This window comes from Polyergus mexicanus, unplaced genomic scaffold (assembly GCF_030449975.1).
Source record: "Polyergus mexicanus isolate NDT 795.1 unplaced genomic scaffold, iyPolMexi1.0 SCAF_1, whole genome shotgun sequence".
Classification (NCBI taxonomy): domain Eukaryota; kingdom Metazoa; phylum Arthropoda; class Insecta; order Hymenoptera; family Formicidae; genus Polyergus; species Polyergus mexicanus.
Genome location: NW_027223321.1, coordinates 14,122,544 through 14,134,774, shown reverse-complemented (window position 1 = coordinate 14,134,774; position 12,231 = coordinate 14,122,544). Strand labels below are relative to the sequence as shown.

Genomic DNA, 12,231 nt, shown 5'->3' with positions numbered 1-12,231 from the left:
ATTGTTCTTGAATCGCGATGCGAAGCGTTGGAAAATTGTTGAGGCCGACAATACTTTGCTACAGCTGTTAAGCGATATGGCGCGCACACGCGGGGTTGGCATCGTTTCCCGATGAGACTTTCGTGCAACTAATTTCCGCGTTCTGCTTCCAAAACCAGACGCCCCGGAAAGTTCTTGCTAGCAGCTCATTAAGTTAGAATTTAACGCGCTTTACGTAAAGACGAATAGAATAAATGTTTAGAAGAGACCGTAAAGACCAACAGCGGGGTTTCATGTTTAAGAGAAATGAAAACTGTTTTTTTTTTTTTTTTTTTTTCCAAGCAGTCCATGTAATCAAATAATATATTCATATTATTAAATGCCTCTCGAAATATTAATTTAAATATTTAAATATCTCTCAAAAAGATACCAAGAAATGTGGCTCGTTTACATTTTACCGTATCAAAAGTCAGTGAATTTAAATGAGATATATATATATATATATATATATATATTCTACGCGCGCCGAAATTTCAGATTCAAAGAAATAAGAAGACGGATATTAAATTTATAGCGCGGCAACTTCCGTTTTCTATATGTACCAGAGAGAGATTGTCAAATATTCGTTTACGAATTGTAGGATTTCGGACAATTTCTAATTGAAGCCAGCGGTGGCCGCAGCTTAAATCAGTAAATGCCGACGAGGCTGACCAAACTTGCGGAATAGCCGCCATTCTACAGTCCATGCTAGATTGTGGTTCCATTTGCAAGATACGTATCGAACAGTCGGCAATTTCCTACAGCGATGCACAGGGTGTGTACATCGATGTTCGCGCGCGTTTCTCTGAACGCTTGTTAGGATAAATTAAACGATGAATCGAAATATCATGAGAGAGATTTCTAGAAATTATCAATCTTCTTTACGTTTCTAAATATTACTATTTCAAGTATTTAAATATAAAATACAAAGTATCACGTGTGAATTTCGAATTATGATATGAAATATTCAAATAATTAAATTCTGTTTATATACAAAGCACATTTTTTTTAGACGCTCCATAAGTCACGCAAAAAAATCGGCAGAGATTTCTATACATTTCTATATACAGGAAACACACACGCAAAAATTTAAAACGATAAAATACACCCATACACATATGCGTTATTAAGGATGGCACGTAAAATTATAAATAAAATTCTGCCTTGAATTTTTTGTTATAAATTACCGATCATTTAAAGTAGGTTTTAGTTTATGAAATTCTCAAGTTGGAAATATATTGTAAAAGCAAATATAGAATTGCTTCAATATAGAGAAGCGCCAGGATATACGCTGGGAAAACTCTTTCGGATGCGCGACTGGGAGAGGGATTGTCCGGTCGGGGATGACACGAATGTCCTTCCTTCCGTCACGTTCGCCGGATACAAATCTCTGAGAGAGAGAAAGAGAGAGACAGAGAGAGAGAGAGAGAGAGAGAGAGAGAAAGAGAGAGAGAAAGAGAAAGCGGCGTCCGCGAAGTACGACCGAGAAAGGGAAGGACCGTCCCAAGAAAGTTGTTCGCTGTTGATTCAGCACGAGTCCGCGATAGCGAACACCTGTTACCACGGTTATCCAGAGTTTAATCAAGCCCTCGATTCCCGAAGGACCCTGCGGCCCCTTTCCTTTCGCTCGTGATTGACGCGAACGCTTATGGGACACGTTCGTTAAAATCGACCGTCGATCGTCAGCCTCATGTCCAATATTCCCGTCATCCTTTTAAACGGAATACAATTTAAACGGTACGTCAATTTCTATAGATCGCGCTTCGAATTCCAATGTTTATAATCATATAGAAAAATATTATCGTTGATTATAATCAAGCTAACTTGATTGTCGAAACCATAATATCTCTTTCGCCGTGCTGTATTTTTCATCTTGAAATTGAAAAAGCTGCTTGTTCTTGAAACAATACGCGTATTAGACTTTTAGCATGAGTTTTAAAATTGAAGTGCGTGTCTTTTATCACGAAGGGAAAGAATTAATTTACAAGCCTCGCATCATGAATTCCAAATATTAATGTAATTTTTTTAAAAGCCTTCGAGGAAGGAGAGAAAGAAGAAGCGATTGTGTGATAACAAAAGAATAAAATGTTTCATTTTTATTCTCTCTGTCTCTCTCTCTCTCTCTTTTCTCTCTTGCTTCTCTTCTCTCGCTCCTGAAATGGATTATTAATGAAGTATTGCCACATAATGCCGTATCTTATGCACGCTACGAAAACAGCCACGATTGCTTCAATATCGAGGAATCAGTTATAAGCTCTTGAATTTAATTAAAACTGCACGTCTACCGTCTATATGAACGGATTAATTTTGCGACGATTATTTGAAAAGAAAGCGGATATCCTTGTTTTTTCAAATAGACGCCGGAAGACACAATAATACAAAGAAAATACTATACTTTTCTTTCTTTTATAAGTGGCGTACATTGAAAAAGAAAGAGAAATACATCCCAGATTCGATAAAATCGAAATTCAAGATAGAAACACCAGGATTAAAATACATTGGACGAAAATTTTTGCACCGATCGCGAATAACTCGCTCCATTCCGCGGTTCGCGACGCTGATCCAATATATTCACCAGTTAAACAATTCAACATCTCAACATGTGAAGTATCGATCGTTTAACCTTTCGGGTAACATCGTATGGCGCGACTCGAGTGACAGATCGTGTAAAATCGCGAGGTGGAAATTCCGCGGGGGCATTTTCGTGACCGGACCGAATGGAAACATAGCCATTTCACAGGGAAGATGGAATTGTTGGGATGCGGGATTCCTGGCCATCTTGTCGTCGACGTCGCGAGCATTTACGGCCTGGAAAATGCCGAATGTGATCCTCGTGCGCGGAGGAGACGAGACGCGATTCCGGTCACGTTCGGCAAAGTCGCGTCCAACTTCGTTGTCATTTGGCGGAAATGTCTAAATCAATGGATGATTTTGTATGGAAGGGCACGACACGATATCGCGTGCCGATTGTGAAATGGGAACATCGTGGATCTCTTAAATTTCTAACAATCTAATTTTTATACAAAGATATACGCTGTATAAATATAGGAGTTTCCTTCAAATTTTAGTAAATCGTTAGTTGAAAATGGCCTTTAGCTAATTTAAGCGAGTTTTATTAAGCAGGAATAAGAGGCAAGTGAGAGTATATTTGGCATCTTTTTGTTAACACTTTTCTTTGCTATGAAATATAGTTTTGCCAAAACTTTTATTATTACGGTAAATGCAAATTTATTTAGTAAGGCACGATTAAAATTTTTACGCACACGAAATATATTTTATATATTTAAAAAAACTTTATCGATATTTTGTCACTATTTTTAACTTTCAATACATTGCTCACGTATCCGTGCTGTAAATACAGCTCGTAGGCAACGCGCCATTTTTCTCAACGATAACGATACGTGCCTGTTATCTGAATGTTCGTAATTGGCCGTCAGGACAAGATAAATCCTTTGGGCCGAAGAAATCCTTGATCCACAGCACGCATCCTGGTCGGTGACAAGAGCCTTCCGACGGAAGGATAAGGGACGAACGTAGATAAATCATGATGTTTCAGGTGTCGGAAATCGGGAAGCAAAGGGAGAAGAAAAGAAGACATCTCGCGTTAAATCGATCGTTTACATAAGCGCAATTCAAAGATTTCGATATATGTTAATTTTATCGAATCTCGTAGATAAGCATCCTCTAATATTGAAGGAAATTATTTTTTCGTCGCTTAATTTATTCGAAATTATTATAGTAATCGAGTTTTTGAGTTTTAAACATCTATTCTAGATTGATTTTTTAAATCGAAAATTGACTCGACGATTTAAGCAAACGTTTTATTACGTGTTTCCTGAAAAAGAGCTGCTTTGAAGTAAACTCTTCAATTACAAGCGACGTTGTAAATCCGCAAAATTCGATTTTCTTTTTACATCAAGCGCTAATTTCACGAGTCCTTCCACGAATCTTGGAAGAAGAAAGAAGACAGATACGATTGCCAGATAATTCCTAATCTCTCTGATAGACGCTCGGGAATTGTTTTCCTCGTTCGCGTGGAGTTTTGTTAATGGGGGGCGAAACCGCGCTCCTCCCTCCCTTCTTTTTAAATTCTCTTATCTCAGAGATTGGCAAGATCCGCGAGTAGGACACTTACCCGGATAAAGAAAGAGTCTGGAGCCGATGACGGCCAGAGGTCGTCGTTTCCACTGGGGAAAAACCAACCCCTTTAACACCAGGGTATAACCGCAACGGCTGTATCCTGCTAGGTCTGGCAATGGCGATGCTGGTCCTGGCAAAAGGAAAAAGAGATAGAGCGGTTAGTAATTACAGCTTTAATCAGCGCGCTCTTTAGACGACGCCTTTTAGATGCGATATATGTGACGCTTTTTTGGATGGACGGGTTGAGATCCTACTACGATCTCACACGCAATTCGTGATAAAAGAAAAGCCTATTTATTGGAAAAGTAACTTTATGATTCACATTTTTAATGTTTTTAATATATATTTTTTATACTTCTTAAATTTATCAATATAATTCATATCTCAGAAAATTTTAATTCATATATAATTTTTAGATTTATATGTGAGATATTTATATTCTTTTGAAAGTTTTGAAAAACTATCGTCTTTATAGCAATAAATATTTATTTTAAATATTTCTTTTTTCGAGAAAAAAATGAAAAATGTACAACTATTATAAATATTTTGACATATATTAGGTGTACAACTTTGCTTCCGCCGTTTTCCTATAGATGACTTTAGCGGTAAGTAGTGGTCGAAATAAATAGATCATAGACGTCATGCGATAAACTTGGGCATCTGTCAACATAACCCCATAGAAACATTAGTCGATTTGTGTCTGCGTCATAAAGTTATTCTCGATTGAAAATGTCAGTTTACGAGCCAAATTCTCGTCATTTGCGGGACGTTTTAATTTTCTGCTTCAATATGAAGAAATCTGCGGCTGGAGGCTCATCGAATGCTCTCAAATACTTATGGTGAAGCCGCTATTAGTGAAAGAACGTGTCGTGAGTGGTTTCAACGCTTCAAGAACGGTGATTTTCACGTCGAAGACCGGCATAGCGGTGGAAGAGAGAAGGTTTTCGAAGATGCAGAATTGGAGGCATTACTTAATGAAGACTCGAGTCAAAGTCAAAAAGAATTGGCACGTTCATTGGGAGTGACTCAACAAGCAATTTCAAAACGCCTCAAAGACATATAACCAATTTTTTACAATGAAGCCTCGAATTTCGGAAAAAAAAACGGCGGAAGCAAAATTGTACACATAATATCTAATTAGATAATATCAAAAAAGTAAAAGATAAATTCAATTAAATATATTTCATCAAATTATGTTCTGTTTATACAAGTACACTTTAATCGCGATTAAAAATATAAACTTCTTGTTATAAAATATTTCTTTTCCTTTTTTTATTATTCCTGAGAGCTTTCGCCGGCTCCATTCAAAACTGCCCTACATAGTGCGATATATAGAATTTTTCATTGCATATGCGGCAGCAAACGGCGCGCGAGGAAATTGAGTTACGCTTACAAACAGAGATGCGAATTTTCAGAGGATTTTGCAGACCATACGCGACATACGCGAATCAAAATGTTATTTTTTCAACTCATTGTGTAACGATATAGACCTTTAATTGCTCTGGTGAATCGCAAAACCATCACACAGCCAGCTCGTAAAAGATATCCGACGATGTATCCGCGATCGTATATTTTTTAACCAATGTTTTTGCGTCTCCATCGTACAATATTTATCAATTATCAGTAGGTATCTGTCAAAATAACTATTTTGTAATACTACATCTTACATTTTTCGCAAATAAAACTAGATTTGTTGAATCTATTTATAATATATTTGCCAAGATTTGTAAATTTTATCAAATTCATCACGTTTCTACTCTCTTTGTAACTTGTAGTTACTAATTTATTTAAAAATGTATAATTACTTTTCTTAAACAGTATTTTAAAATTCTTACAAAAAAAAAAAAAAAAAAAACTATTAAAGATCGATATATAGAAACCAATAATGCAAATATGAATATGGAAAAGAGGCAGGTTATCAGAAAACAAAAGCAATTATATTCTTGACAGCATGATATTACCTTGCGGATCTGTAAATATTGGGCCACATCGCCGTCGGCGAGAAATACTCGCGAACTTTGCTCTCGCTTCGCCATCTCTTCGCGATAAAATCTAATAAATCGTGCGCGATTATTAAAGCCAGTGCGTGCGGCTTTATTGCAACGTTGAAAAATGCCACAATTTTCAGTGATTTCAAAGGGAAAGCAATTTATTATAAGCGCGAGAATAGATTCTGCGATCTAAAAAAAAAAAGTACAATATACGTGCTGGATTGATAAGAATGATTGACGATAACGAAACATTCTCTCGAAACTGGACAGTTGAATAGCAGATTGAAATCTCTTTGTTACATTTTTAAAATCAAATTTTCACATCATCCGAGAATAAAAATGTTCAATTTTATATCTTTCGACAATGGAAAAAAAAAAGAGATACTTTTAGTAACTTTTTATTCGGAGGCGAATTTATTTTCTCCGTGAAAAAATGAGTTGTACTTGTCGTTTAGCTCACTTGCAATCTGAATTTTGTTCTCGGGGGCGAAAGTTTCCGCGGGAAATTACAGACGAGAACACCGGGCAACACGATAATCGGCGTTTAACGTTTTCGCTTAGCTAGACAGGCGGTTATGTCGTTTGCTAGGTCGGCGACGCGAGAGCGCGTACTACCGGCACTTCCGGCCAGGAAACTCTCAGTCGTTAGCGGTTATTATGGTTAAATATACTCGCGCCGTCTGTTAGATAAATTTGTCGTTTTAACGCTCGAGCTCTCCACGTGTCCGGCATCAGCGGCGTATCTCGCCGCTGCAATTCTGCGCCATGAAATGTCAAACGGCGCGTGAACGCACGATATCGTTGAATTCGCAATCGAACGGCGGAAGAATCCTGGAAGAATCGTTAGTAAGCTAAATAAAAACGAATGCGAGATGGTAATATAATGAACACTCGGACGTTCCTGTGAATGTTCGGATTTCTAAATTATTCGCGGTAGAAAAATATTCGCATACTTTCGACCATTTAGGAACGTAAACACTGTTGAAAATCTGTACATTTATATTCTACCAATATCTGTGAAATTCTTGATATTTGGACGAGTAGTTTACAGTCGTGAAAAAAAAAAATAAAAAAACAAAAGATAAAAATTATATTCTATGAAAAATTGAAGGTGAGGCGAGAGATATGCGCATATCGATTTATACGTGTTCATATACGCATGAATCCTTGAATGTATCGCGCTTTGAGCATTAAAAATTTGTTGTGATGTTTATTCGACGCTTGAGACACGGGAGCTTTTAAAATATACATGTCCTCTTTTCGTTTTTTTGTATCCTTCCATCTTTGTATTCTCGCGCAGTTTCGTTATCTGAACGTTGTAGCTCTCAATCGAATAAACGATATAGGCGCGTGCGTAAAATAAAAAAGTACGCTCGAAAAATCGCTCGAAAGAGTCGGAGTCTATGTAACGTAAAAGTGTTTACGATTGCCGCTTCTCTCCAAGTATCAGTTCCCAATAAAAAAAATATAGTCGCGCGAGCATCTCTCAAGCTAGAATATCAATCACCAGCCATTTCCAATATCGTCTAATGGGGAAAGGCGTTTTGCAGTTTACTCCGGTTTTCTTGCAAAAACCATTTTCTAAGTATACGCGACAGTAAAAAGAAAGGCAGGACAATTTGCGAGTTTGTTCCCGACTAGTAGCAGTTAAGTAGACGGACAAGTAAACTCTTTAAAGCGCGAAAGTTGCCCCGAGCTCTCTCAAATTATATTTATAAGAGACAAACAAACACGCGCGAAAGCAGAAGATATATAAATTGACTTATACATACCAGGTATATAAATATGAAACCGGAATTTGCCCATAGATGGCCCTAGCTGTCAATGTAGTTACCGTCAAACCGCGTCATTGACGCCATTTTCTTGTTTTGACACCTCATAAAGATTTTCAACTCACAACAATACAAGTTTCATACAACAGCATAGTTTTTAATAGCGTTGAACATGTCGAATTTTGTGCCTGGAAACTACGAATTGCGGACAGCATTGATTTTCTATTACCATTTGAAGAAAACTGCTGCAGAATCGCATCGAATGCTTGTCGAAGCTTACGGTGAGCATGCTCTTGGTAAATCTTTGAGTGGTTTAAAAAATTCAAAAGTGGCGATTTTGACGTGAGAAACGAAGAACGTGGAAGACCACGTTCACAAATCTATTATGAGCTGCTAAAACCTGGCGAAACCGTTTTAATACTGAACGCTACCGACAACAAATGATCGATTTGAATCAAGCTTTGCGTGAAAAACGACCAGAATATCAAAAAAGGCAACCCAAAGTGATTTTGCTTCATGATAATGCACCATCATACACAGCAAAACCGATCAAGGAAACGATTGAGGCGTTTAGTTGGGAAATACTTTCGCATGCGGCTTACTCACCAGACTTGGCTCCATCCGATTACTACTTATTTGCATCGATGGGACACGCACTTGCCGAGCAGCGCTTCACTTCTTACGAAAATGTACGAAAATGGCTCGATGACTGGTTTGCCTCAAAGGAGCAACAGTTTTTTTGGCGTGGCATCGACAAATTGTCAGAGAGATGGGAAAAATGTATAGCTAGCAATGGGCAATACTTGGAATAAAATATTTTTTATCATTTTCATACAATAAACGTGTATTTTCTATACAAAAATTCCGGTTTCATATTTATATACCTGGTATACATATTATACTAGGGTTATTAAGATCGTAATTACGCGCGTCGAACGCATATCGTTGGGAGTTATCACGCGAGTAGTTCTGCGAAAAAATCCTCGGAGGCCAAAGGAGAAAGAGGAAATAAATAAACAAGAATGCAAAATATAAGCGAAAAAATTAATGTTTCGCGACAATGACGACGATGAGGAGGACGACGACGTTACGCACGCGACACTTTAACTTAATTAACTCGGTTAAATTGCGCCACGTGAGTTACGTAATGCTCTCTCGGTGAGTTTATATCGCTGACGACCGAACGGAGCGCAGAAGCGCCCTGAAATTGTTCATTAATAGCGGCAATAACGTTATAATTAGCGGAGCACACGCCTTGCCAACTCGCTCGTTTCGTGTCTCTGTAGAACGAGGGAACGCCCCCGCGAAAGTACAATACTTACTTACAGGCTCTCCCTTGTATGCGTCGACGCGACAACTGTCGTACACAGGCTGCTTCACCTAAGTTGAGAGAACTTAGCATTTTCTTGGGGGCGGGTCCGACATATATCGAAGCGGGCGATCGTAAATGTAGAAAAGTATTATAGAATGAAGCTGAAGTTTTCACTTTCGCAATAAACGTGTGACTCTCTATACGTGTGACGCGATTATCATACCGCGAGAATTAGCAGAGCGTAGAGCTGTCCCTCCCTCCTTTCCTCCCCTCCCTCCCCCCCTTTGCCTCCTTGTATCTCTCCCTTTCTTTACGGTAGAAAGGAATCAGTGATGAGAAATGTGCCAAGAGAATACGCGTTACATCGTGTCTTTCTTGGAGGAAATACTCTCTCTCTTTTTTTTTTTTTTGACATATGCTTAAAAAAAGAAACCGACGCGATATAAACATAAATTATAATATCCGAGGAATACGTGAGAATATTGCGTAATTATCCGGAGCGCGAATCGTCTCGCTAAATATGTTTTCCACTCTTATCTCGGTAGATGTTCGGGTCAATGCCAATCAATAGGCGCACCGCTTATACGATTAGTCAAACCACTCGTCTCTTTAATTAATCATCGCGGCCCCGGCGCCATAAAAGACGACGGGGATTAGAAGAGGCGCGATTCCTCGCGAAAGTCATGTCGCGAGGGCAAAATTGACGAGGAGATGGAGGCGCGGGACGACGAAGTGTTTCAACTAATACAATTAGCTCGCGCACATCGCGTCCGCATCTTTGAAAGAGCATGTCAAACGATGTAACAAAATCAGACGCGCTTTGTAATTACCAAGGGAAAGGGAGGTAAGGTTATTTACTTTTAGATTTATTAAAGTATAAGAAAAGTGCGTTAAGTATAATAAAGCATACCCTCGCATACGAGACTGCTTTGTATCCTGTAAGGATAATTTTGCGAAGACTTTTTCAAATCAGTCTAATAGAATTGATAGAATTAATAGAATTAATTGATTCATTGATTTTAATCTGAATAAGAAACTCTAATTATTTAATGATTATTTCAAAAAATAATTTGCATGAGCGGAATAATTCTAATAACGGAGTTACATTTTAGCAAAACATATATATCATTAATTAAAATTATTCTTTTGAAATGTATAAAAAAATAGATAAATATTAATGAGAGATTTCTACACATAACGGCTCGTAAAACGAAAAAAAAATCTTCCGCTACGATTCATACTAACCTACGTGAAAGCCGATGAGATGTCTGAGTTCGAGATCAACTCCCAGACGAGCGCGCCGAGATACATCCTGGTAGCCGAGTCTTTGAAGAAATTGATCCTGAATTTCCAGTGGCTTCTCCTGGGACGCCAACCTCCTGCCTGGCTCGCCGCCATACTGGAATATGAATTCATAGAATGTTTATTTTAACAACGGACAAAAGAAGGCAGGATGAACAGCATCGCGTTCATCGGGAAAACAAAATGAAATTCGTGCGAAGAGTGTGTGCAAAAAAAAAAAAAAAAAAAAAGCGCGACAATAATGCAAATTTCAAGTCACATCTATGCCAAACAATAAAATATTAAATATTATAAACAGGGCGGAGAAGGTTTTTTATTTGTTTATAATTAAAATTTTTTGAGTTTTATATGAATATTGACAATCAAAGGCTTTCATTTTCCTTTGATTTTATCTCTATAAATCAAAACTTAAATTAAAATTTCAAGAGTTGCGCATACGTATAAAATTTTGATATATATATATATATATATATATATATATATATATATATATATATATCATATTATATAATATTTCATTAATTTTTTTATCTTGTAGTACTCTTTGTAATGGTTGATAAAAGTTTCTAATTAAAATCGAGATCTAATAGATATCTAATATTAATATCGCGATGTTGCGAGTAAAATAAAACCGTTCCGCAATTTATCAACGCTCATGAAAGTCTCGATGAATTCTCACGATCAAAGCTATTCTCCGGAGAAAGAAGAGGTTTCATCACTTCTGCTAATTAAAAAAACATTTTAAAACAGTCTTCTTAGATCTTATTACCATCTTAGTTCATAGTGTGAGACAAGCGCTTTTTTCTTTCGGCATATTTTCTCGCTAATATTGTAAGATATCGTCATAATATACCCAAAAATTTAATCACAAAAATTAATTACCGAGTTATTTAATAACGCAAATTCAAGGGTGTTGACTTAATCTGAAGAGCGAGAGCGGATAACGGAAGCAAAAAAATTTACAGTTTTTTTATTAATAATACAGACCCAATTATTGGACAATTAATTTTATTGTTAATTAAATGAATGTGAATAAAGTAGAAAATATAAAAAATTAAAGGATATTTCAGTAGTTTATATGATATATATCAAAACATATAAATTTGTTTTAAATAATTTTTCTAAATGAAATATATTTATATAATAATTAATTGAATAATTAAATAAAATAATTTTTATCTTCTTGTAGGTCTTTAATAAGAAATATTTAAAATATTTTTTTTTTCAACATAAAAATTTAGAGTATATAATTGGTATATAATTGGAAAATTTGTTTACAAGCGTAATTTTAAAATAATTTTAAATTTCAAATATTTACAAAAATATATAATAATAATTATTTTTTTTGTGTAGATCTTTAATATAAAAAATCTTTTATTTTTCTAATTATATTTTAAATTATAACTTTTCTTATAGTTAAATTATAATAATATTTTTCACACTTCTTGAAATATCAAGAATTGTTTTAAAATTATGCTTACATAACACATTTTTTCTTTTGTGTGACTATAAATAAATAATATTAATATATTTAATATTGATTATTTAAAAGATAAATTGTTAGTTTTTGTTAATAAATTATAATGTGAAGAATAATTAAAGTTAAAGAATTAAATATAACGCAATAATCTCACAGAATAAAATATTGACAGTTTATCTGTCAAAAGGATCAGTGCACTATTCTATATATTTCTGT

At 36.0% G+C, this 12,231-nt stretch overlaps 1 protein-coding gene across 1 annotated transcript in view; it reads right to left on the bottom strand.

Annotated features, from left to right (window-relative positions):
• The window catches only part of Phlpp (PH domain leucine-rich repeat protein phosphatase), a 65,371-nt gene that overhangs the window by 37,284 nt on the left and 15,856 nt on the right, over window positions 1-12,231 (bottom strand). Inside the window, exons 2-3 of the mRNA XM_070302044.1 lie at window positions 10,479-10,632; window positions 4,154-4,288 (exon numbers count right to left, since the gene is read on the bottom strand). Coding sequence (XP_070158145.1) covers window positions 4,154-4,288; window positions 10,479-10,632 — 289 coding nt within the window. The remainder of the gene's footprint in view (window positions 1-4,153; window positions 4,289-10,478; window positions 10,633-12,231) is intronic.